The 26,195-nt window shown below is 42.8% G+C and overlaps 2 protein-coding genes across 12 annotated transcripts in view; both read right to left on the bottom strand.

Annotated features, from left to right (window-relative positions):
* Positions 1-13,801, bottom strand: part of ARHGEF12 (Rho guanine nucleotide exchange factor 12) — a 151,388-nt gene extending 137,587 nt beyond the window's left edge. For 4 of the 8 annotated variants that reach the window (XM_072822381.1, XM_072822384.1, XM_072822382.1 and 1 more), the window contains exon 1: positions 12,369-12,604. In XM_072822381.1, the coding sequence (XP_072678482.1) occupies positions 12,369-12,400 (32 nt within the window). In that variant the 5' untranslated portion in view covers positions 12,401-12,604. Of the gene's footprint in view, positions 1-12,368; positions 12,605-13,576; positions 13,597-13,714 lie in introns of those variants that run through there. The other 4 variants (XM_072822386.1, XM_072822389.1, XM_072822387.1 and 1 more) reach the window with 4 other exon arrangements.
* A 2,557-nt stretch (positions 13,802-16,358) lies between these two features.
* On the bottom strand, positions 16,359-24,484 carry TLCD5 (TLC domain containing 5). 4 transcript variants are annotated; one of them, XM_072822376.1, is made up of 3 exons: positions 24,166-24,484; positions 21,879-22,053; positions 16,359-19,721 (listed from the first exon to the last, which is right to left on the bottom strand). In XM_072822376.1, exon 3 carries the CDS (start codon positions 19,615-19,617, stop codon positions 19,183-19,185), a length of 435 nt encoding a protein of 144 aa, XP_072678477.1. In that variant the 5' UTR covers positions 19,618-19,721; positions 21,879-22,053; positions 24,166-24,484; the 3' UTR covers positions 16,359-19,182. The 4 variants fall into 4 exon arrangements, with proteins under 4 accessions (XP_072678477.1, XP_072678479.1, XP_072678480.1 ...); XM_072822378.1 differs by having other exon boundaries at positions 21,879-21,993; XM_072822379.1 differs by having other exon boundaries at positions 21,879-22,078; positions 24,166-24,477.
* Between the last annotated feature and the right edge of the window lie 1,711 nt (positions 24,485-26,195).

The raw sequence follows: 26,195 nt of genomic DNA, 5'->3' as shown, positions 1-26,195 counted from the left end.
ACACAGCTAAAAGAGTAAAAAAGACAATGCATAGAAAGTTCCTGGAACAGTGCAGAGCACTTAATATGTACTCAATAAACATAAAATCCTTTACCACATCCCAAATTTCTTTATAAGACTAAATTTCCCCTACCTTAAAATATTTCTTTTCACCCACAGTCATCTTCCCACCTTTCTGAAATATAAAACATTAGTGCAGCAACTCATCAGGATTTAAGCACGGTCTTGCTAAATAAACAAACTACTGTAGCTTCCAGAATCTTTCACTGATCAACATATTTACCACTGGATGTACAAAGTTGCTAGTACCTTCAAAGAGGTAGCTAATGAGGAGAGATGTTCTCCTTCAAATAGTGACTAAAGCAATACCTAATCAGAAAAATGTGATTTCTTCTATTCAAAGGCAACGAACATCTAAAGCTTCTTAAATTTCAACTTAAAAAACACTGCACTTCTCACTTTAGGTAACTCACCAAAATATAATTAAACTGAAAAATAAAAAGGAAACAACTGGACAGTATGTGATGGGACAGAACAATTTAATTTGGAAAACAAGATAAATTTCACCATTGATAGTTTCATACCACTATTTCACCCCCAAAAAAGTGACTTCTCATGTTAATCATCAGCATGAATCAATGGATATCACTCTTACAGGTAAATTTCTTAATTGTTAAATATAAATCAGCAGGTAGCAGAAGCTCAAAGTAACTTTGCCAATGCAATGACCTATGCAGAGTGGGCATTCATTATTTACTGAATAAATGAATAAGTAAATGACCTAATGTTGTAAAGACGGGAACTGAACAAATCCTGAGTGATCAAAGGCAGATTTAAAAGTCGATTGCCAAGCCTACAAGTCTTACCAATTCAGCAACCAGAGAGGTTATTGTTTCAGTCTGAACCGAAATAACCGTCTCTCTTTGGCCTGTTCCTCACTTCCAAATGTATCTTAATTCTAAAAACAACCTATAACTTGAAATATAAAGGATAAGGAATACTATCACAGTAAGGATACTGTGATATCTCATTTATACAGATGAGAAAACTAAACTGTTGTGCAGAGGGTTTGCCTATGGTCTCCCAGATATAATAAGCAGCAGAACAAGTCTGACACACTAAGCCCAGGAGGCTTTTTTTTCTACATCATCTTCGATCAGTTCCTTTCTATTGCTTTCTTTTACAAAAGCTAAACACACAGAGATACACAGATATAAAATTAAGAGCTGAAATCTTTTCTTTTAACTACTTTTAATTTCTGACAAAGATAGTTTCAAAAAGAAGGCTGCCAGTGGAGTCAAAATTAATATAATTGCTAATATTTATCCATATAATATTTTACTTAATTCCTATTTTTGGAAACAAAATGCACCTTGTACCCTACTAAGCAATAATTGCATGGGGAGAAGCTTCTTTTTATTAGTCACATCCAGGCAACACACCCAACTTACTTTTAAACACCATCCAAAGAATTCTGATCTTGTAGAGCTTCTGGGTAAATACAGTAACTAGAAACCACAAACCTTTCCCCAAATTGTGCAACTAACAAATACAACTGAAGTACAAATATATTATTCTGACAAAGGTACCAACAAATTATTATCTCTGAAAATGAATGTTTTTCTATTGTGATGCAACAGAAAAATAACGAACAATGGCCAAGTCCAAGAGTTATTCTCCATGGGAAAAAACTATTTACATTTTAAATAGACTACATTGTCCCAAGCAACCAAAGCCAGAATCAGTTGAATGCCAAGAAAAACTCAAATTTAAATAAAAATTGTATTTACAAGCCAATGATTTTACAAGCCAAGCATTTTCTACTGCAGTTACTAAACGGATTCTGAAATGAGACTAACAATATAACTTAATTAAAGAAAACGAACCATTTTGATACCTAGAAAGATAATTTTAACCTAAGTGTCTCTAAGCACAGTGAAAGAAGCCCATCAAGAAAACAAAATTAGCTAGTAGGACTCTACTAAAATAAAGTACTTTCATCATGTTTTATATAATTTATTCATTGGTCTGGATAAATCCTCCTTGATCACCTCACTGTCACCTGCCAATCTACAAACTGATGAAGGGACTCTGTTTAATTTGCTTCCCACTGTTGATTACATAACACTTTCCCCAAAGAATTTCCTGTGAAGCTGATGATCCTGGATGCATAATGAAGAAATGACAAGTATACTTATTGTATCATACTGTGTGATAATAACCTCTGTAAAGTCTTGAGTCAAAATGGAGGCTTTATATCCCTTAGACAACTAACCTAAGCAGTGGCAAGTGGCTTTCATTACTTCTAAACCACAGTTGGACAGACTCTCTCCCTTACTTTTGGATCATCTCAGGAACCTCCTTAAAGATTGATAGAGCCTTTCTCTGCACAGCAAATAGGATAGGTGAATATAAGATTTTTACAAACGGTTCTGATGTTTTTCCTTCAAAGTAAATAACATCACTGGGAACTCCCAGAACACTTAGAGCCATTAAGGGCTGGGATTCCTTTCAGTTGGCATCATTCCAACAGAGGCTCAGTGAGAAATGAAACCTCCTGCAAATCAAATCTGTTGCAATGTTTTTTTTTTTCCAGGGGTTAATTACCTGCTTCTGCTATACACACACACACACACACACACACACACACACACACACACTGAAGTGGAGAAGAGGAGGTTCTGGGAAAACAGATGACATTCTTCTCTATAAGCCTCCTCCAGAAATACTCAAAATGAAATCAAAACAGGTTTCTGGCTGTCAAATTGCAGATACACTCCATGAACATCCTCTCCTACTTGACACCTGTCAGTCCCTAGTACCATTACCTCAAACTATTAGACAGCAAGATTAAAGGAAGTCGCACTTTCAGACTTTATTTTTCAGAGATACTTAGTGAAGTATTTATGGGTGAAGTATCCAGAAACTGCTTCAAAATAATCTGATGGAGAAGCAGGGCAAGGAAACAGATGAACCAAGACTGTCCACGCACTGATAATTATTGAAGCTAATTATGGGGACATGGAGGTTCATCATACTTTTATTCTCTGTACTTCTGTGTATGTTTGAAATATTCCACAAAAAACAAAACAAACAAACAAAAAAACTGGGCAGCTCGGGTGGCTCAGCGGTTTAGTGCCTCCTTTGGCTCAGGGCGTGATCCTGGAGACCCAGGATTGAGTCCCACATCGGGCTCCCTACGTGGAGCCTGCTTCTCCCTCTGCCTCTGTCTCTGCCCCCCGCCCCCGTGTGTCTCTCATGAACAAATAAATATTAAAAAATAATAATAAAAACAAAAATAAAAAATAAAATAAAACTTATACGGATTGAAAACAACCCATCTAGTAAGCATGGTGGACTATGTCATCCCTAATTTTTTACTCTCCCCTTCCCCTAAGAGAATTATACATCCTTACCCATCATTATGTGACTTGCAACACCACCTGTGGGAGGAATATTCATCCCTGGCACACTGACAATGAGCCTGACCATTTGACTTGCTTTGGCCAATGACATGATTTATGTACACCATGACTGAGGAGAAACTTTTAAGAGCCACTGCATGCTTGCATCAGCTTTCCTGCTCTTTCCTTCTGCCATGCAAATGACATATCCCAGACAGAGGCTGCTCCTTCAGCCAGGGTTCTGAAAATGCTGCAGCCAATCCACAGATGACAAGGTGTAATGTAAGCAAGAAATAAACCAGTATTGTAAGCCACTAAAATTTGAAGCTGGTGTTACGGTAACACAAGCTAGCAGAAACTGATATATATACCTACTATGGACTAGGTACGAAGAATATTAAAATGATAGACTGCTGTACTTGTAAGGATGTTTTGAAAGATAGACCAAAAAAAATTATTAATTTTCTAAAGTGGCAAAGGATACAGTATGCAAGGTCCAAAAAAAAAAAAAAATTAGAAGTATGACATTTGCAATTCAATCAGTTTGTTCTTAAGGTTCCAGCAAAGCCAATAAAGGGTTTTGTATATGGGTGGTACAGCCGCTGATCTCAAAAAAAATTCTCTAAATTCTATTATTTCAGTATACCAGTTAAAACTAGAGAAGAAGAAAAAAAAAAAAAACTAGAGAAGAAGTATGTTCGAACCATTAAGTTTTGTGAAAAAGCATTAATTAGTTCCATAAATGAAGTATCTACTCCATTAAGTTAACCCATGTAGGGTAAAATTCTAAAGAGAAGAAAAAAAAAAGAAAAAGAAAAAATTCTAACTGTAACTCTTACAGTGATTAAACAACACTTGAATGGTTACAGAAGTCAAGGTCCACACAGCAATTCTTTATTGCAGGAACACGTTTTTCCACAAATTTGAGCAGTATCTGAATATAGCTGCAACTTGCAAACATGATTAGGAATAGGTCTGCACTATTCATCTTAGGATCTCAAAGCATTTCACAAACATTAATTTAACCCTCATATCACCTGAGAGGTAGATATTATACATTATAACCATCTATCCTGCCACTACAAAATGTTTAAATACCCCTTCAGCAGTACTTGCTCTGAGAAGGTCTTGCCCAAACAGCCAATAAAACAGGAAATAAGCTGACGGTGCATGTGCCACCAACAATCTCTGAAAAGATCAGACCTTCACCCACAAGAACCACTTCCTCTGAATAAACCACAGAGACTGTACAGGGCAAACCACATACCAGTTTGTGTGTGGGACACAGGAAGATAACCCATCTAAAATCTATGGAAAGGTATGTCTAAGCCCCTTCATGAGACTTTCCATATACATTTAAATGTAGACATCGATCTCAAGTTATAATGGAGTTATATCCCAAAAAATCCACTGTAAGTTGAAAATATCATAAGTTGAAAACACACATAATACATATAACTTACTGAACATCACAGCCTAGCTAAGCCTACCTGAACTGTGCTCGGAACACTCACCTCTCAGCCTAAGGTTGGGCAAAATCATCTAACAGACAACCCTATAAACCACTTTCATAATAAAGTGTTAGATATCTCATGTATTAAATACTGTCCTGAAAGTAAAAAATAGGATGATTATATGGGTACAGAATGGTTTTAAATATATTGGTTGTTTACCCTCACGATCATAAGGATGAGAGCAGTGGGGCTTGCTGCTGCTAACCAGCATCAAGAGAGAGTACTGGTACTGCCTACTAGCCTAGAAGAATATCAAAATTCAAAGTACCATTTCTACGGAATGCATATCACTTCTGCATTATCTTGAAGTCAAACACTGTAGGCTGGGAACAATCTGTATTTTGAGGGACTTGTTATTCTGTCTAGACAAGACCAGCCAACTTCTGCATTACATGTTCAATTTCACATGTAACATCTTCAGAAGACAATGAAATTCCAGTTTTTCAACTATATAAAATCTACATTTTTTTAAAGATTTTTTTATGTATTTATTCATGAGAGACAGAGAGAGAGAGAGAGAGAGAGAGAGAGAGAGAGAGGCAGAGACACAAGCAGAGGGAGAAGCAGGCTCCATGCAGGGAGCCCAATGTGGGACTTGATACTGGGTCTCCAGGATCACGCCCTGGGCTGAAGGCGGCACTAAACCGCTGAGCCACCAGAGCTGCCCAAATCTACATTTTCTAAAACCAAAGACTACCTACAAAATTCTCTTTGATATCTTGAGGGTGTGAACCTAACATCAGCATTTAAATGTAATATTTGACCAAAATTGTAGTCTCTGAGCAATAGCTTTAAATGACTACATACAACAGGCTTTACAATATTAAAGAAAAAGCAGTGTAACAAGTGGCTAATTGCTAAGCATTGAGTAAACCAGGTTTTCTTAAATTTTTTTGTGTGAATTTTTTCATGAATTGTTACTCATAGTCCCAAGACAGGAAATCTAATTTTTCATTGGCCATTAGATTGGCTTGTCTTTCAACACTGGGAAGCTACCCAGGCCTATCATGTGACTATGATCTCAAAAACCAAGATTCAGCTTTTGAATTAGTAAAAGATCCTGTTTTGGTATGAATCTAAACTGTCAGCTGCATTGGTGCATGCTAATTCAATAAGGTAAACATAGTGTATTTCTTCTTTTCCTGAAAGTCAATAATGTATGCTTGTGCAATTCAGGCAAAGCCTCTGACCTTCAGACCATCATGTGGTACCTGCACAGAATCAAAAAGCTAAAAATTATCCTAAGGCACTAGCTTCATAAGGTTCTCTTGGAGTTAGAAGCTGTCTCACAAAATCTTTCGTATATGGCTATCTCGGTACTCCACATATTCTCAGTTGAAAAAGTAAAATGCCCTAACTTTGGCATCTCACCAAAACTCTAAAGTTTGAGGAAACAAAATCACTAGCAAAATACAAAAGAACAAAGACATCTATTTAAATAATTTTAAACTAAGTTGCTATCGATGAAAAAATCCTACCAATAAAATATTCAAGAGTTCTATACTCTTATGCATTTTATAATTTAAATATGCACTTTTTCCTTCTTTTATGGTCTCATCATTAGTAACAGTGCTTATAAATACAGTGGCAAAAAAGTAAAATGTTATGTTAATTTTAACAATAGTGTATTTCACTGGAAAAATAATGCTAAGTATTTTCAGGTCAAGTTCTTTTCACTCATATGTGGGGGGGGGACAGAAAAAAGAAGGTAAAACTCAATATACAAAAGAAATGGAAAAAGTGACATACAATTTAAGGTGAGACTGAAAAACCACTGCAAAAAAAATTAAAAAATTAAAAAATAACAACTTCCAGATGTATCACCACATTGCGACAGATAATTTAGAGCTACAATCACATCTCTTCATTTACTTACAAGTTCAGAGATGTCTTATCTTCACTTCTGATTGATTTTCAACCAAGGATGGCTCCTAACACTTATTATTTTTGTTTGCTACCCATCTGTCACATAATTGATAACACTTGTTACATTAGGGGCACTCATATTTTAAAGAATCACTTTGTAAAGAAGCCTTTTATAACGCGAGTAATTGCTTAGCTGATTTAGTAACTATGCTGTTCGTATAAATTTATTTGATCCCAACATCTCCCATATCCATTCTAAAAACTAACATAAAAGTGAATTAAAATAAACTTGAGAATCTCTTTAGCCCTAATTTTGGGCTATGCCTAGAGAAAACTGAAGACCCCCTGAATTATATTAAACTTAAAGTGGGAACTTGCTGCTCTAGAATATGGGTAAAGATAAAATACAGAATACTATATTTGGTCCTAGGAGCACATCTAAGGGGGAAAAAAAAACCTCTGCACTAAGAGAGCAATTAGGGAAAAGCTAATAAAACATTAGGAGGGACAGGGTGATTTTTAGACAACAAATCAACAGAACATACAACTTTGCAAAGCAAAGAATAAGGGTGGGGGTAGGGAAAGGGTGCTGGGTAACTGTCTGAACCATTTAGAGTCGTATAAACACAACATGGGAGGACAGCATTATTTAGCCTGCTACAGCAAGTATATACAAGTAAGAGGACAAATTAAAAGTCTGAGCTAAAGATCAGGAAAAACTTCCTGACTACTAGATCTATCAGATTACTGTTCAGTCTCGTGAGGAAGTGCCGAGAACTTGACCCTCTAGAATAGGTAAGGCATTAGAAAGCATCCCCTAAGAGAAAAATCCAACTCTAACTTGGCCAGATTGGAAAATTACAAAAGTAAAGTAGGACAGAAAAAATAATACACATAGTAAGACAATAATTTAAAGTAGAAAGAGGACTTGAAAGTCAGAAGATCTAGGTTAAAATCGTCCTTTCCAGTTTTATAATCTTGACTTAAAACAGTATAAGTTGTCTAAATGTTAAGGATGATCTGCCCTATGTGGAGTGAAAATATTGCAAGTGTTAAAGAATTACACTATAATAAGATATTGTTAGATACATGAGAGTATTTTACTCAAAAAGAAACAAAATATTTATAATTTTGCTCATTTTAAAATTTCAGTTCAAATGTCACTATTTTGAGGACAAAGGGAAGGAGACAGGGACAAAGGGAAGAAGAGAGAATGTCTTCAAATGAGGCTTTAAAACATCATCAAGTTTTAACAGAGACAGAAAGAAGTTATTATGCTCCAGCTCCCTGTTCCTGAAAATGTGACATGGTCAATTTCTAGGAGATAAACAATTACATGATAAGAAACATTTCTAGTAATTTTGTCAGACAGCCACGATATAAAAGTCTCTCCGATGACCTCTCGAAAAACCATTAAAATATCCTGCTTTCTGTGACCCACACCAGTTTGATTGGCAATTCATACCCATTTCGAGATGGCTTTCAGAAGAGGCCACCACATATGTTTACTCAAAGATTTTCTGACTGTTTTCTCTGGAATCAAAATGCTCCACAGAAAAATATGTAAAATCCACCGTTTATGGATTTCATCAATGTCTGCCTCAAATTTCACTGAAACTCCAAACTTAGTTAAAAAAAATCCTGTATGTTAACTCAATGTTATCTACTACATTTTAACGAGAAACCACCAATGTGTTAGGGAGCATTACCAGGTTACCATATTTTTACAGTGATTCAAATAGATTCTCTTGTCACCTCACTAAACAAATACGAACATCTTATAAATGTACCATTAATCAGGAAGACGACAGCTCTGCACTTTTTAAAAAGTTTACTTTGTACTGTATCTGTTGACTCATGTAAAAGCGTACAAGTGAATGTACTATTGCACGTCTATATGAATCAGGATTTTATACCGTACTGGGAGAAAAGAACATTAAACTGAATACAAAGCTAGCTCTGGGATCCTGGTCCCTAATCTCAATTTTGTATTTATCAAATGACCGACTTTACAAGTAAACGTTACAAATAACCTAACCTTGCAGATGACTCAGATAAACTTGAAAACAGCACACATACAGGAGTTGTTTAGTTTTGTTTTCTAATCAAAAGCATTATATGGCAATGATGGCAGAAAAAGTATCCTGGATGAAAACGCCAATTACTGTGTATACACATGTAAAGTCACAAGTTTGCATACTCACCAAAAGTTTGCTTCAATTAAACAAGCTTAGACCTGAACTCAGTACTAAGAAAATGCCAATATATTAAAAACCTTTGTTTATCTGTCAATCAGAACAACAAAGCCCCTAAGTCCTAGACCAGACAAAGATCCATTTATTTCAAGTAAGACACTTATAACAAAACCTTACCTGTATCGTCCCTGAAAACTCACTGTTCTAGAATCTAGCCTGAAACGGTTTAGGGAGTCCACTGAAAGAGCACTCTCCTCTCTCTCTCTCAGAAGAATTTCCAAGTGCCATAAGACCCCCTAAACTGTCTTCTGTTCTCTCAGGAACAGAAGACAGGCACCTAAGAGGACTGCAAAGAATTAGGATGTATTTTTAGGACTGAATATAGCAATTGATGCAAACTGAAAAATAGCGATCAGATGCTAATACAACTTTTCAAGTGCTGATTCTAAAAGTGGAAAACTATACGTCTCACAGAAGTTACAAAGCAAAACACTAGATGGTATTCATTAGCTGCTTAGATTTAAAAAACAAAAAAAAAAAACAAAAAAAAAACAAAACCACAACACTATTCAGATACACTGTATAAAAACAGCAGTTACCATAAACATAGTTTGGATTTTAAATTGATAAGTACACCTTTTAAAAAGGGGGGAAATGGGGTGAGGGGTCTGAGGAATAGAAGATGAAGAGGAAGAGAAGGGAATAAAATGACTGTGTTAATTTAACTGTAAAATAATAACAGGATATAACAGAGTTCTGAGTATCCACAGTGACCAATCAGAGCCTAAACATAGCTGAATTCCATCCCAGCCCCAGCACGTCCCTAACACAAGAATAAAACCCTTCTTATCTTGTTCAGCCATGTGTCGCCTGCCACAAACTGCAAAACAGAACAACGCCCAAAACCAGCTAGTCTGATTTCAAATGAGGACAGACAGACTCTGTAGTCAGAAGCACCACAATGAAAGAACTCTAACTCACACAGCTGGCCTGGTGGGTCTGCACACTCTACCAAACAAAGCCATACCACATACAGTACTTCAAACTTGAAAGGATCTTTAAAAAGCTACACTGGCACTGTTAATTTGCCAATAGCTCTAGAATCAGCAAAATACACCTACAGTACACTGGAATTAGACAGTGAGAAACAAGAATGGGGTAGACATAGCAGAGAAGCAGCTAAGAACTACTCTGTACCCATAACTTTGTTAAGGTACCCTGGGAAAAAAAATAACACTAAACTGGCGCGCTTCTGGATTTCACCCCAACATATATTTAAATCAGGGACAACTACTCTCCTAGCCAGCAAATGGATGCTTGATATCTACAGAGTAAGATGTGTTTAAAGAAAATGTAATAGTCACCTAAGAATAATCTTGTTAAAAAAAAAAAAAAACTAGTAGCAAATTTCTAAGATACGGGTATCCACAATGTCTTGGCAATGCATTCTAAATTAAGTGGTTTTTAAAGGTGTTTTTCTTTTTTAAAATGTAACATCAGCCAACACCTGAACTTATTCAAGGACATAAATACCCAAACCAATTTGCAGATTCATCTTATACTTAGAATACTCGTCTTTTAATCTTTTGTGCTTAGCACGGGGCCTGGCAAAGGACATCCACTGACTACATATTTATTGTATATCTGTATCTCATCTAACTTATTAAAAAAAAAAAAGTCCCAAGATTTAATTTCAAGATAATAGAAAAAGGAAAAAAATCTCTGAGAAGCAGAGAGGAAGGTTATTAAGTGGGCACTATTATTAAGTGGTTCTCATGTGAAATGAGCTAGTGACCCTTGGTTCTGTTTCTACAAAATTAAGCACCCCTAGTACCACAGTAAAAACTACTAATACTACATTAGTCCCTAATAAGACTTCTTGTCTAAAGGCTCATACAGAGGCCAAGAAGTGAATGAACCAGGAAAATAAAAACACAACGTGATTTCTCAGTAGCAAAACACCCTGAAAGGAAAAGGGATGGGGATGATCGAAAGAAATTAAAGATAAGCACTGCTGCTACTTGTTGTTACGGGTACAATCAGAAAAGTTGAAAACTAAAATTAATTTTAAAAAAATACGCAACGAATATAGTTTAAATATTTAATGGAATCTTTTAGGTGAACATTCACGTGACACTGGAAAGCATCAACAGGAAGAGGAAGTTCTGTTTCTGGAGTAGCTGTTATGGTATGATAATGGAATTTGGCCCTTTTAAAATCAACAAATGAGTCTGACCATTGGGTGAAACTCTGTATTAGGAAACTCCACATTTTCTGCAAGAGCACTATTGTTGCACTTTTCATCAAAGTGCTTTGTTTTGCCCCCCTAATTCAGTTATTTGATCTTTTTTTTTTTTTTAAATGATGTAATAGTCTGAATACGGACTTAAAAAAAAAAAACAAAAAAAAGACTGGCTGAAATTTGGAACCAGGATACAAGGTCATAATGAAATTGAGAAATAAAATACAGTAAAAGGAATTTACTGTTTAAACCAATATTCCAAAGAATAACCCCTAAGAGTAAAGAAGCTCCACTTAAAACTACATAGCCTGAGCTCAATTCACCAACCACCAGGCAACACAGATCAGCAGCAGAAAGGACTCACAGAACTCAGCACATCCACCTGCCATGCTTCTAACTACCTAATTCGCTTAGGGTTTGTATCTCTTGAATGCAAAAGCTTCTGGGAGATGAAATACGAAAAATGCAACAATTAAAATCAAACCCCATGACTCTCCCTCGCCTCCCCCCCCACCTGTTTTTTTTTTTTTTAAGCTCCATCAGGAGCCTGAGATCTACTAGTAATTTCAACATTCTGGAAAATGATTAGATAATAAACACTACGCAGCTCAATATTCAAAGAAGAGCCAGCTCAAAAATCATCCTGCAGCCGTCTCAGGACGAAGTCCACAGACGGCAATTCCTAGAACCTAAACACGGCGTCTGGGGGGACCACGGCGGGGGGGGGGGAGGGGCAGGAGGAAGACCGATAGGTGATGCACCAATACCCCCGGCCGAGGTCGGGCGCTGACCTTCACCCCAAATGACCTTCCCCTGGGTTCCAAGAGAAGTGCCGGATCCCAGTGCACGCGCGCCCCACAGAGCGCCGCTACCGTGGCGTGCACCTACCCCATCCGCGGACAAATCTGGAGAAAAGTTTCTCTCCAAAAAAAAAAAAAAAAAGAAGCAGCAGCAGCTACATTTCCAAACTCGATCGAGTGGGTAAGTTGGCAGCAGCCCCAGACTAACTGCGGAGCTCCAGGGCGCGCGTCCCTGCTCTGCCTGTCAGCGGCGCCGGGCAGGGCGGTCGGGGGCGGTCGGGGGCGGTCGGGGGCGGTCGGGGGCCGTGGGCTCGCCGGGCCGGGCGGGCCGGGCGCCGCGTACCCACCTGTCGGTGATAGTGGGCTGTGTGCCGCTCATTGGGGCCCGTGGCGAGAGGTCCTCCTTCTATCCAACTTGCATGGTACGGAACACCTCCGCCCCACCCCCCGTGCCCTGGGACCAGGCCCGACTCCGCAGGCGACGCCGCAGTCCGGCTCAAGGCTCCATGCAGTCATCGAGGACGTCCGGCGGGAAGGGGTCGGGGAGAGGGAGCAGGTCGGGGCGGCGGGCGGGCGGGCGGGCCGTCTATCTGGGGCTGCCCGCCGCTCGTGGCCACCGCGCCGGCCGCGGCTCGGGCCGCCCTGCGCCGGGCTCGCGCCGCTCCATGCCCCCGGCCCGGGGGCCGCTGCCGTCGTCCTCGCCGCCTGGGGCTCCGGGGCAGGGCTCCCGCGGCCGGAGGGGACGGGAAGCCGGTGTCTCAGCGCCGCGGGCTGCTCCCCATCCCCGGGAGGCCCGGACTCTTCCGCAGTCGGCGCGGGCGGCGGGCGGCGGGCGGCGGGCGGCGGCGGCGGCTCCTCCCCGACGCGCCGGTAGGCGGCCGTTCCCGCGAGGGGCGGGAGGTTCCCGTCCGGTCCGGCCTCGAGAGCGGCGGCGGCGGCTGAGGCGGCGGAGGCGGCGGCGGCGGAGGCGGCGGCGGCGGCGGCCACTCGGCGCGCGGGGCCGGGTCGCGGGGTCGCGGAGCTCTCGCGGGAGCGCGCGCGGCGGGCGGAGGAGGCCGCGGGGGGGCGGAGGGGGGGCGCACGACGGCCGCGGGCGCGCGCGCGGGTTCCGGTTCCGGTTCTGTCTTTCCCGGCCCCGGCCGCGTCCAGCGCGAGCGAGCTCTTCCCCTCCCCCGCCGCCGACTCTCTTTTTTTTTTTTTTTTTTTTTGGCCTCCTCCCCTCTGACTTCGGGAAGCCGCCTCACCCGGGATCCCTCCGCGGCGCGCGGGGCCGCCCCGCCGCCCGCCGCCCTCGTCTCCCCCGCGCCTTGCGGAGCGCGCCAGGGCCGCGCGGACGCCTCCGCCGGAAAAGTAGTTCTGCGGGGCGGAGGGAGGCGGGGGCCGGCCGGGCGCGGAGGCCCCCACCCCCCCCCGCCGCTCGTCGGCCCCGGGCCCCCGGGGAGCTGCGCGCCGGAGTCTGGCTGCCCCCGGAGACGCCGCCGGAGAGCGCTCGCCCGGCCCCCGGTCCCCAGGGGCCCGGACGGGAGGCTCCTCGGGCATTACCCGGCCCCCTTACCCTGCAAACCTTTATTCCTTAACGCGCTGTACTTGTCGTGACTTTCTGATAGCTCGTAAAGAACGGTGACGGCTGGAAGCGAAGGACGCTGTCGGGCACCTGGACCTGCAGGGAGAGGGTTTGGCCTCGGATGCTCACCTGGGGCACCTGCTGGCCTCGTCCCAGGTCTGGGGCCGCCGCGCACAAGCGCTGGCTGCCAGGGGAAGTTAGAGGACGGAGGCGTGTGGGGCTTGGGGGGTGGGGGTGGGGGGGGGTGGGAATTGGATCCAGGATTTCTTGGTATAATATTACTCTGAGCCTGCTTCTACCTTGGCAAAAATGAAACGTATGATTTGGGGCACCTGCGTGGCTCAGGTCGTGATCCTGGGGGTCCTGGCGGGGAGCCTGCTTCTCCCTCTGCCTAGGTTTCTCTGCCTTTCCCTGTCAATAAATAAATAGATAAATAAATAAATAAGTAAATAAAATCTTTAAAAAAAAAATGTATGATTTGCCAGATGGAGAAAGCATGATGCTTTTTCCAAAGCGACTTCACAAGCTTGCGGAGGACAGAGATGGTGCTGCAGCAAATGAAGTGTATTTATCCAGCAGAAAGCGCTGCAGTTGTCTCTGAAGGGTTCTCCTCTATCTTTTTTTTTTTTTTCTTTTTCCTACCGGGTACATTTAGATATCCATCTAGTTTTATGATTGCATAATCCCATAGTGTAACAATTTAAGTACCACATACAGAATAGTTCAGTTCTGCCTGCCAACGTCCACTCTGGCTGTCCCTTTACCAGTTTTCGGGCTTCATGAGTTCAGCCCTGTACGGGTGGGTGGGGGGCCTCAGCCTCGTTGTGGCGCCATCAAGTGGTAAAGCAAATTTGATAAAGAGGGGATGCGGAGAGGAAATCAGTTACCTCTTAATGCTGTTTCTAAAAAGTCAACCCGCAACAGTCCATGAAAAGATCATTATCCCTGAATAGATGCATGATCTAAGGCTGACGTTAGGACGGGGTGGAAAAAAAAAAAAAAAAGGAAAAGATAAACAGAGGCCAAAGATGACTCTTTATTGCTTGATTTTTTTTTTTTTTTTTTTAAGTTCAAGGCACAGCCAGCTAATTTTGTAATGTTTATTTTGGGAAAGAATAGCAGCAGATTAAGGTTCCAAGCCACTTTCCTAATGATCAGACCAGGATACATTGCCACCTGCTGGTGTACCCTAGCATAATTCTACCCTGAGAACTCCTGTTAATTAAATTGTGTGGGGGTTTTTTGCCTATTAACTGGAAAGAGAGCTCCTTCCATCCATATAAAATAACCAAAATGCGGACTTCACCCCCAGACTTACACCTTTCTTAAACATGCTAAATATGTTTTTGCCAAATTCTAATAATTTACAGGGTAGGTATGAAATTATTTGGACCCAATGACTCATCGAATCATGCGTTTAAAAAAAAAAGTGAATTCTCCTCTTCCCTTCAAGAATGTCTCACTACTTGAGCTTCAGGAATAAAACAAACTGGGAAAGTTTCCTAATTCACCTTCTCTTCCTTGCATACAAAACCTCTTGGCAGGCTGCTTTCAAGATCTTTCCAAACTTAAACAGACCCAAAGTTCTAGCTGTGAGCAAAGAAGGCATTTGCTGTGGGAAAGCTTCAGAAGATGGTAAGCAAAGGATTTAATTAAGCCAGTGGTTATTCATTCCAGAACTATTTTTTTCAATGATGAAAATCTCTATGTTCACCCACAAAGCTCTAATGGTAAAAACATCCCTGAAAGCCTCTTTAGAGCTGTTGGTAGCTCTAGACTGCTCTAAAAGCTCTATCTATGGAATGCCTTGAGAAGAATCACACCAGTCTAGGTAGAACACAGTCCTCATGGTCATTAGTTCCTTCCTTACCTACAAAAAAAAAAAAAAAAAAAAATAACACTGGAGACACAATTCATGGCACATGCTCTTTGAGGTTCCCCCCCTGGAGGGTGGGGGCAGGGTGGTGACTCTAAACCACATCCTTATCCACTCTTTCAACATTTACTGAGGACCTACTGCATGTCTTAACACTGTTCTAGGCATTCTAACCACAGTTCTGAAGAGAACGTAGGGCCCTTGTCTTCATGGAACCCATTCAACATCATTTTCAAGGCAATGCCCAGGGGTTCCTGTCAGTTGGTTAAGAATCCAATTCTTGGTTTCAGCTCAGGTCATGATCTCAGGGTTGTGGGATTGAGCCCCATCGTCAGGTTCCATGCTCAGCAGGAAATTTGCTTGGGGTCCTCCTTCTCCCTCTGCCTCTAACACTGCTCAAAATAATCAATCAATCAATCAATCAATCAATCTTCGGGATGCCTGGGTGGCTCTGTGGTTGAGCATCTGCCTTCGGCTCAGGGCATGATCCCAGAGTCCTGGGATTGAGTTCCACATCGGGCTCCCTGTGGGGAGCCTGCTTCTCCCTCTGCCTATGTCTCTGCCTTTCTCTCTCTCTCTCTCTCTCTCTCTCTCTCTCGCTGTGTCTCTCATGAATAAATAAAATCTTTTAAAAAAAATTTTTTTTAAATCTTCAAGGCAGCTGCCCAAATAGGTGGTAAATTAAAGAAATTTAGTTCTTCCTATCTCTTTGGCAAACTTTTCCTGTATGTAGATTGTTGCCCAAAAAAGTAAACAGTATTAGGGATGGTTGATGGTAAGAGCAGATAAGAGGTATTTCACAGAGAAGTATTAATTTGGGTCAACACTTCTACAAGCCAAAAGACTTTTTTTCCTAATTGCTTGGCAAAACCACAATAAAGATATAAAGGCAGACTCTGGGTTGATAAAAAATTGTTTATTTTTATAAAATTTAGTACAAATCTCACTGAAATATAAATCTTTCTTGAGCAGTGTTAGGAATTATTACATAGTAATCCAAAGGCAAATGAATAAAATACTTCATTTTGTCTGACCACAGCACATGTTAATTAGCCCTTCATTTACCTAAGATTAAAACTCCCCATCTTAACTGCTGACTCACCTTCATGTCCCATTTTTCTCTCAGGGAGGTTCCTTCATAGTTATTAGGTAAAACATCAGGAAAAGCCAAAATGAACATTTTTCTTTTCTTATTATTTAGGCTAATCAAAAATCCAAAAGAAACCTACATACATTTCCCAATGAGAGTACCCCTCAAACAGCAAGATCTGCAATCCCTTCACTTCTGAGGAGTAAAAAAAAAAAAAAAATTGGTACCAGATTAAGCCTATTCATTTGTCTGGTATGGAACAGGTTGCACTGTGCCAAAATTCAAGAGCCAGCTTTTTCTTTTTTTAAGCTCCTGCGCCAAGCCACTCTTTTTTACTAGGCTTTTGCTAAAATCAGCATTCCCCAGCATCCAACGTTGACCACAGTTTTGCTGGAAAGAAGCTCACCAGCATTCTGGGGATACTGATCACAGAAGAAAAGAGAACGGAGACGCTACTGTCAGATTATTTCCATGTGCAACAAAACTCGGTAATCAGCTGACAGTCATTTTAAAAGACCCACTGTTAACATGCCTTGGAAACTGCTTTTCTTAGACCCACGATGACTTTATGCGGTTCCAACGCTCCGTCATGCCTGGCCAGTGACATCCATTTTGCACATGGACCACTCATTAGGTATGACCAGGGACCACAGAATGGATAGAGACTTCCTACTGACCGAGGCTTAGGCTTCAGTAGCCCCACACATTTGCTCACTGAGCTGATCGCTCCCCAGTGGTCTAAATAACATAATCCATAATCAAATAAACAAATAAACAACAAATAAATAAACAAATAAACAGCAAATAAATAAAATAAATAAATAATAGTTCATTTCCCACCCCCCATAGACATCCTACATTACAGACACCCCTTAATAAAATGCCACAGTGTCGCTGTGAAATACACAGCGGGGTATTTCATTCATTCACAACAGAGTTTAAACCGAGACAAAGGGTACACCAGTGACCTGCCCAAATGATCTGGCAGGTGAGTAGCCAAATTAGTTAAAGGAACCCAGAAAGTCTTGATTCCTAACCTCTCGTTCTAAGCTTACATTATCCCTTTTCCTGGGTGAGATTCGAGACTATTGCACTAAGAAATATTTTGTTTCCTTCCGAGACCGGCCTTGTCATAATGTTTTATAGACAGTGGCACCTTTTTCAGAGAAAAGAAAAGGTAGTAAAGAGGGCTAAAGGGAATGTATATGATTTTTTTTTTTTTTTTAATTAGCCTCATCACCCTGCGGCCAGCACACCTCAGTCTTTGGTTCTGGTTTGCAGTATGTATAGCAGAGTTGAAACTTGAACTGCCATCTCAAGCACAGTGGAATCCACATGGTAAATCCCTATGGAATTCACTCACAGCCTCTCATGCCTGGGAGATTAATGCACAAAAGCCCTGAGAATTGGCATAGTTTTCCCGGTAGAGCAGAACCCGTACAGCAGGACTCGGTAAATCTGCCTACAGCTCATTCATCTCTCATCCAAAGCTCTAGCTCTCTGCTTTTTGCACAGAAAAGAGTTAACAGGGCAGGCCTGAACTCCTGTCCTTGGAAAGGCCAACTTGCAAGGTTGGCCAAGGGCGGGCATCTGGGAATGTAGATTTCAGGAGCTCTCCCTCCACGAATTGCTGATAATGGTCACCATGCTTAAATTGTTTGTGCAAACAAAATGGTTCATGCTGAACATGTATGTTCCTTCTGGGAGTCAGGAATTTTGCTACATGCCAGGCAATGGCTGCCTACAACCCCCAGTAAAAAACTTGGGCACTGAGCATCTAATGAGCTTCCTCATTGGACATTTCACACATATGGCCCCAAATCGTTGCTAGAGCAATGAAGCACATCCTGGGTGATCCCAGTAGGAGAGGACTCTGGAAGCTTGGGCCTGGTTTCCCTTGGACTCTTCCCCAGGCACCTTGTCCCTTGGCTGCTCTCTTTGTACACTGTAACTAATCATAGCCAGGAATTTGACAACATTCTGGGTCATGTGAGTCCCCGTAGCAAAGCACCAAACCTGGGGGTGTGTCTTGAGGACCCTCAACAGTTGGTATAGAGGGGCTCAAGAAGTGACCTACCACCACAGCCAGTTTCACCACCATCCTTCTCACAACTCTTTCCCTTTCTTTAAGCACATCCAGTCCCCTGATCCAAAGCTCAGAATGCCAGAAGTGCATCTTCCCCAAAATCCCTCCCTTTACAGTAAAGGGGGTGACTTTACTTAAATTGCTACATGGAAAATAGGAATAAGGGTTTGTTCAAGAAGTCAATTCTCGGAGAAATTCTCAAAGGAATTCTCAGATTCCTTCCTGAGCTATCTAGCCATCAGGCATCCCAGAGACAAAAGGACCCAGGGACACCAGAAGCTAAAAGAATGCAGCAATTGCTCATCTCACGGTGCTGACTTACTCCAACTACCATCGAGTATTCTCACTTTCTACAACTGGGCCACAGCAGACGTTAGTGTTTTAATACTGGTATGGGCTTCACTAGAAAACTGACCAGGCTGACTGAAGAGTTTAGCCCTTTCTTGAAAGCTAAGTTGGTTGTGAGCATGATTCTTTAACAGCCGTGTCTCCAACCGGTTCCCGTGGCCGACTAAACCCCTTGTATCACCTGGAGAAAGGCTTGGCTAATGCGTCTTGAGATGGCCGTTGTGCTTCAGCTGCCGCTCCTCACTGCACCTGCTTCTCCAGGCATGGTACTTCTTGATGCTTTTCCTCCACGCAAAGCGCCAGATGCTAAACATGAAACACCAAGACACGGCGTACATTGCTACTCCTCCAAACTTCACAAACCACTTGGGCTTGGGTGAGACCATTTCACAGAAAAGGAGGCGAGCTCCTACTCCAATCCTCACTCCAGTAAACAGGGCCACAAAGAGGAAGTCCACCACGTCTCCAGTGAAACTGTGGTAGTGGCCTGTTTCACGGAGAAACCAGCGCATCTGTAGCAAGGGGTTGGTAATCTCACTTCCAAACAGGACTGCATTGACCTCTGTGCCTGACTCTCCGAGCACCAGGGCCATGATGATGCCCAGGATGCTCAGTGTGTGGTGAGCCAGCATCAGGGCCCCCTCAGACTGGAAGTAGATGCACCAGCCCAAGTCGAAGATGAAGTAGCCCAAGGTGAGACAGAGAACGTGCACTTGGAGAGGAGTATTGGGCGAGCCTGAAATAAACCAAGACAGAAGCCAACTGAGCCACTGGGAATGGAGCTACCTTGCACAGCGCTCCAACATCTCCCAAGCGTTCCTGAGCCACTGGGAGCAAAAACAAAGGCAGGCCAGTGACTTTGAATGACACTCGTGAAAGAGTAAAATCTAAAACCTTGGTCTTGATCAAACCCAGTAATGTCACAGGCCTGGGAAATGCTGTTTTGATTAATCCGATCTCAATGTGTGGCCTGAGCGCCAGCCACAATTTCAGTGTCCTCTCTATGGAGCAGCATAACATTGAGCTATTTTGTCCTTTCAATTAAAATCCCAGTTTCTCAGAGATTGGGTGGGTGGCTAAGTGGTTGAGCATCTGCCTTTGGTTCAGGTCGTGATCCCGGGGTTCTGGGATCAAGTCTCACATCAGGCTCCCCATAGGGAGCCTGCTTCTCCCTCTGCCTATGTCTCTGCTTCTCTCTGTGTGTCTCTCATGAATATATAAATAAAATCTTAAAAAAAAATTTTTCTTAGCTTAATGGGTTAGACTGTTGGGACACTGGTGACCACACCCTTCTTTAAAGTGGACCCTGGAAAGAAAGAACCCTAGAAATTAGTGTGTTCCCAATCCCAAGAAAATCAAGTATAAGGACATGACATATTCAAGTCTATTTAAAAACTTCATGTAAGACATAAAGCTTAATAGCTGCTTTCACATCAGTTTGATAGTTTTAGGAAAACCTCAGAAGCTCCACATACGATTTTAAGGAAATAAAAAAAAAAAAAGAATCTAAGGAATTATTTTTTTTTATAATTCTTTTTTTTTTTTTTTTTTTTATGATAGTCACACACAGAGAGAGAGAGAGAGAGAGGCAGAGACACAGGCAGAGGGAGAAGCAGGCTCCATGCACCGGGAGCCCGACGTGGGATTCAATCCCAGGTCTCCAGGATGGCGCCCTGGGCCAAAGGCAGGCGCCAAACTGCTGCACCACCCAGGGATCCCAAATCTAAGGAATTAACAAAAAAATCATATCCTAGGGGAACCTATTTTTTTTTAAGATTTTGTTTATTTATTCATAAGAGACACAGAGAGAGGCAGAGAGAGAAGCACACAGAGAGGCAGAGACAGAAGAAGCAGGCTCCATGCAAGGAGCCCCATATGGGACTTGATCCAGGAAGTCCGGGATCACGCCCTGAGCCAAAGGCAGACACTCAACCACTGAGCCACCCAGGTGTCCCTCCTAGGGGACTTCTGGCCTTAATTGTACCCCCTAAATTCTTATGTCAAAGCCCTAACCCCAAAATTCCTCAGAATGTGACTATATTTGGAGAAAAGGCCTTTAAAGAGGTAATTCAGTTAAAATGAGGTTGTTAGGATGGGCTCTAATCCAATACGGCTGCTGTCCTTATAAAATAAAGAGATCAGGACACAGACACATTAAAAGGGAAGACCATGTGAGGACATGGCAGGAAAGAAGCCACCGGCAAGCAAAAGAGTGGAGCCTTAGAAGAAACCAAACCAGCCAACAACTTGATCTTGGACTTCTAGCCTGCAGAATTATGAAAACATAAGTTTCTGTTGTTTATGCTCCCTGGCCTGTGCTTTTTGTTATGGTAGCCCCAGCAAACTAATTCAAGGGGATACAACCTTTTTTATTCTAAGGAGGTAATACTTGTACATCTAGCAGCTTATCAATATAGGTGCCTCAAATAATGAGACATTGGTCAAATAAATGATGATATATCCATACAACACAATATTACATGACGGTTAAGGATCAAAAAAACCTATATACATAGATGTCCTTTGAATATACAATCAAGTGAAAATTGCAGGTTGTCAAAAAGCATATGTAATACAGTCCATTCCTTTCTGTTTGGAGGTAGTGGTGGAAGATGTTAATATTGGCTTTATGTTTTGTATATTTCAGTGGATTACATACAATGTAACAAGCATTTAAAATTTGTTTTAAAAGTAGAGAGTTACAAAAAGCAGAAATAGGGACATATACAGTATCAGAGTTAAAAATGAAGACTCCTGACACAAATTGCAATTCGTAATTATTCTTCAATATTCTTCAATATTGTACAAATTCTGTGAAAGTGTCCCATCCTTCCAAGACTACCCCCCAAATTATAGATCCCTTAGAGAAAATCATCTAATGTCTCCTACCTACCTGGGTGGGTAAAAGGCCAAGGGCCATCAATGAAGCCAATATAAGCTGAGAGGCCTATGGAGAGGATTCCATGGGTGAATGTTACCAGCCGGCAGCTCCACTCATAGCTTCGGTGCTTATTCAGGCGGCAGAAAGAAATGTAGAGTGAGAGCCAGCCCCCCAAGCTGCACAGCACCTGCGGACACAGAGCTAATGCCATCCTATGTGAAAAGACCAAAACCAGAAAAACAAAGTATGTACCCTAAGAAAACAGCATTGAGTCAATTTGCATATAATCTTCATTTCTACTCTAGAATAGTCCAAAAACATTGCCTACACTGAAACACTTCTCATTACCTACACAGCCAAGATCTTCTATTAAAGGGTGGCTGTGGTTCTGGTTCCATGTTCCTTAGAGATAACTGGTAAGAGCTGTAAACTGAAAACCAGGAACTATATTCTGAGTTGGTAGGCTGCCTGATATAACGTGTTGTTATGATGAGTAAATGTCAATAACAGCCCGCCAGTGATCACTGACCTTGGATGATGAACATGAGTAATATAATACATGTATTAGATAATGTGTTCAGGCTTCAAAAATCCCAACAAGAAGCTCTCGTGAAAAAAACAGTACCGCCACCTGTGGTTTCTGCTAGAGGTCATATGACGCACAGCAGTTTCATGTGGTTTGAAGCTGATACTAAACTCAACTGAAGTTGGATTTGGGTCATGGGTTTATCTATTAAAATCGAAACTTGAGGTAAACCAGAATAGCGAACTAAACCAAGTCTAGGAATTTCAGAAAGAGAAAAAAAAATCCTAGTTCTGTTCAGTTTTGAAATCCAACTCAAAGACTGACCCAGGAGGAAGCAGAAGGATTTAGAAGTATAAGTGGGAAATTTTTGATGAGATATACAAATATCCTTAAGGTGGTTCTTCAGTTAACCATAAAACAGGGCAGCGTGGGTGGCTCAGCAGTTTAGTGCCACCTTGGGCCCAAGGGCCTGATCCTGGAGACCTGGGATTAAGTCCCATGTCGGGCTCCCTGCATGGAGCCTGTTTCTCCCTCTGCCTGTGTCTCTGTCTCTCTGTCTCTCTCTCCCTGTGTGTCTCTTATGAATAAGTAAATAAAATATTTAAAAAAAAAAAAAACATAAAACAAAGTCAGAAAGCTACACTTTGAAATTTTTACTGATGACAAATATATCAAGCCAAGAATGATGTAACAGTCAATTTAGCCATACAGAACTAAGATCTTAAAATAACCAGGATGTTATTATGAATACTTGTTAGCTCTTCTATTGAAAGTACAAACAAAAAAGTCAAAAACATTTTAGATATCTGTCTCATCTCAGCAGGAATTTTCTGCATGGCTACCCTTATTGCTTAACCCTATTCTGACAAGTGAAATAGTATCCGTGGACCAACACACTTCAATACACAAACCACTCCCGAGAATGCTATCCAGAGAGAGCTTTATGAAGGTCAAGTTCTGTACAGAGTTCATCTGAAATCAGGATTCTATTCAAGAAAACAGTAGGTGTCCACCAGAGTCCTGAGTTCCAAATTTGTCTGTGCCTCTAACTAGGCCTAAGAGTGTGGGCAAATCACTTTCACCTCTTGAGCCTCCGTTTAAAAAAAAAAAAAAAAAAAAAAAAAGGAAAAAGAGAAGAAAAGAGGATTGAAAACTCTAATCCGGCCCAGTTCTGACAAGGAGTTCTGAGATAAATTTTGTAAAACATCTAGGCCAGTTTTCAGAGCAAGGGCCAGAAATACAAAGTACCCAGAGTGAAAAGAACCGTCCTCGCTTATTTCCTTCTAAATGCCAGGGTCACCGGCCAGTAATGCGGATCAGCTCATTTGGATCTGCTGATTAGTATTTTTAGAGTCCTCTTCCCTGAATCCTAATTCCCTAACAGAACAGAGGAAACAGTAGTCTATTTACAAACACTTAAATAAAAGAATAGACGTTTGTAGGGGGCAGATACGAGTCTGTGACCTTGGGAAAGTCACTCCATCTCTCTGGATTTCGGGTTGGTTTTTTTTTTTTTTTTTGCTCTCGGGTGAAAGGACGGAAGGGTATGGAGGCGGCGGATCGGTCCCGGCCGCTCGGGTCGCAGGGCCGGACTCGGGAGGAGGAGCGCGGGGCGGGGGGCGGGGGCCCCGGACCGCCCCGGACCGCGGCCGTGCACCTGCTCCGCGCGCAGCCCGCGCCCCCGGCCGGAGGGCATCCCCGCGACGCCCACCCGCAGCCCGCAGCCCGCAGCCCGCTCCTCGGCGCCCAGGCCCGGGGGTGGGGCGGTGTTACCTGGCCGAGCGCCGGGCAGCCTCGGGCGCCTGGGCCCCGGAGCCGAGAGCGCCGATCCCGGGAGCAGGAAGCGGCGGGGACCCGGAGGGATGGAGGAGGGATGGAGGACGAGGCTCCGGCGGCGGCGGAAGAGGAGCCGGGGGTCTGGGGGCACCTTGCGGCCGGGAGGACGGAGCGCAGAACCCGAGCTGGGCCCGAGGGACGTCCCTGGAGGGAGCCGGAGGGTCCCCCTCCCGCGCTCGGGGCTGGGGGGCCGCGGGGGGCCGGAGCGCGCCGGGTCACCCCGTGGTCACGTGAGGCCCGCCCGCCGCTGCCCCTGTCGGCCTGCTTGTTTGCTCCTTTGACTAATCCCCCTCCCCCCCCAACAATGGGACAGCCCATCCGGTGACCGAGCGCCTGCATCCCTACTGGGCGCCGCCGGGGAGATGCCGAGACCGAGTCGCCCCCCGCACGCTCTGAGTCTCACTCGTGCAACAAGCGCACAGATCACTAACTTGCCAGCAAAGTGCTTAGGCCTGGGAATTCCAAGTGAATTCCTCTTCCTTACGGCCTTGTCACCAACCTGGCGGTAGGATGGATATAAGGCGTCAAAATAAACCCGGCTTGGGCGCTCGACTGTGTGTCTTGGGGCAAGTTACTTAGCTTTTCTGCGTCTCCGTTTTCTCAAACAGAAAATGGGGATGGTAATAAGAGCTATCTCTTAGAAGGCTAGTGTGAGACTTTGACACGCTTGACCTGTGCAAAGCGCTTGGAACGGTGGCGAACCCAAGGAAGACATCATATAAGTGTTGGGCCTGGAGATCCCTGGGTAGCTCAGCGGTTTAGTGCCTGCCTTCAGCCCAGGGTGTGATCCTGGAGTCCCAGGATCGAGTCCCACATCAGGCTCCCTGCATGGAGCCTGCTTCTCCTCTACCTATGTCTCTGCCTCTTTCTCTCTCTCTCTCTCTCTCTCTCTGTCATGAATAAGTAAATAAAATCTTTAAAAAAAAAAAAAAAGTTGATCCTTGGGTGATGGTGACACTTGGGGTAAATCCTTTCTCCTCTTTGAGATCTATTTTAATACCAAAGAAAATAAGTTGGAAGAGATGACCAAACAGATATGGAGGCTTAAATGCGGCAAAGAGGGCATCTGGATTGGTTTATTTGGATGCCAAGGGCCCCCACAGTCTTGAAAAGAGAAGTTGTTAAGTAGAGATGTGAGCATTCACACCACGGCTGGCAAGTATTAATAATATAGGAATAATAATCTAGTTTTGGCATTATTCGTGTCAATCTCTCATGAGTAAGGATCAAACTCTTTTTTTTAAAGAATTTATTTATTCAGGAGAGACACAGAGAGAGGTGGAGACATAGGCAGAGGGAGAAGCAGGCTCTATGCAGGGAGCCTGATGCGGGACTCGATCCCAGAACCCCAGGATCATGACCTGAGCCAAAGGCAGATGCTCAACCACTGAGCTTCCCAGGGGCCCCATGGATCAAACTGTTTTCATCTTTGTTTTTCTAATACCTGGTAGGCAGGTGCAATAGATGTTTTCTGGTTGGATCAATGGGAAATGGGCCTGGAAAATGTATTAGAAGTATATCGGGATTCCTAAGCCTTGTTGACCTTCTACACCACGTAGGAAGTGTTTCCCAAATACCACTGTAGGCTGTACCTTGAAAAGTATGATTTAATAGGCTTAATATGGGGCCTAGAATATGTATCTTTTAAAACATACCCAAAAATAAAAAATAATAAATAAATAAATAAATAAAACATACCCACAGGTCGTTCAGATAGCAATCACATTTAAGAATCACTGGTGTTAGTGGACTTTAAATGATTCTGTTGCCAGCCGCCTGCCTTCTGCTCAGGGTGGGATCCCAGGGTCCAGGATCCACTCCCACATCAGGCTCCCCACAGGGAGCCTGCTTCTCCCTCTGCCTGTGTCTCTGCTTCTTTCTACGTGTCTCTCATGAATAAATAAATAAAATCTTTAAAAAGGAAAGAAAGAAGAAAGAAGAAAGAAAGAAAGAAAGAAAGAAAGAAA

The sequence above is a fragment of the Canis lupus genome, chromosome 3 (genome assembly GCF_048164855.1).
Source record: "Canis lupus baileyi chromosome 3, mCanLup2.hap1, whole genome shotgun sequence".
Taxonomy (NCBI): domain Eukaryota; kingdom Metazoa; phylum Chordata; class Mammalia; order Carnivora; family Canidae; genus Canis; species Canis lupus.
Note: the sequence above shows the minus strand (reverse complement) of the source record. Positions and strands in the feature narration are given on the sequence as shown.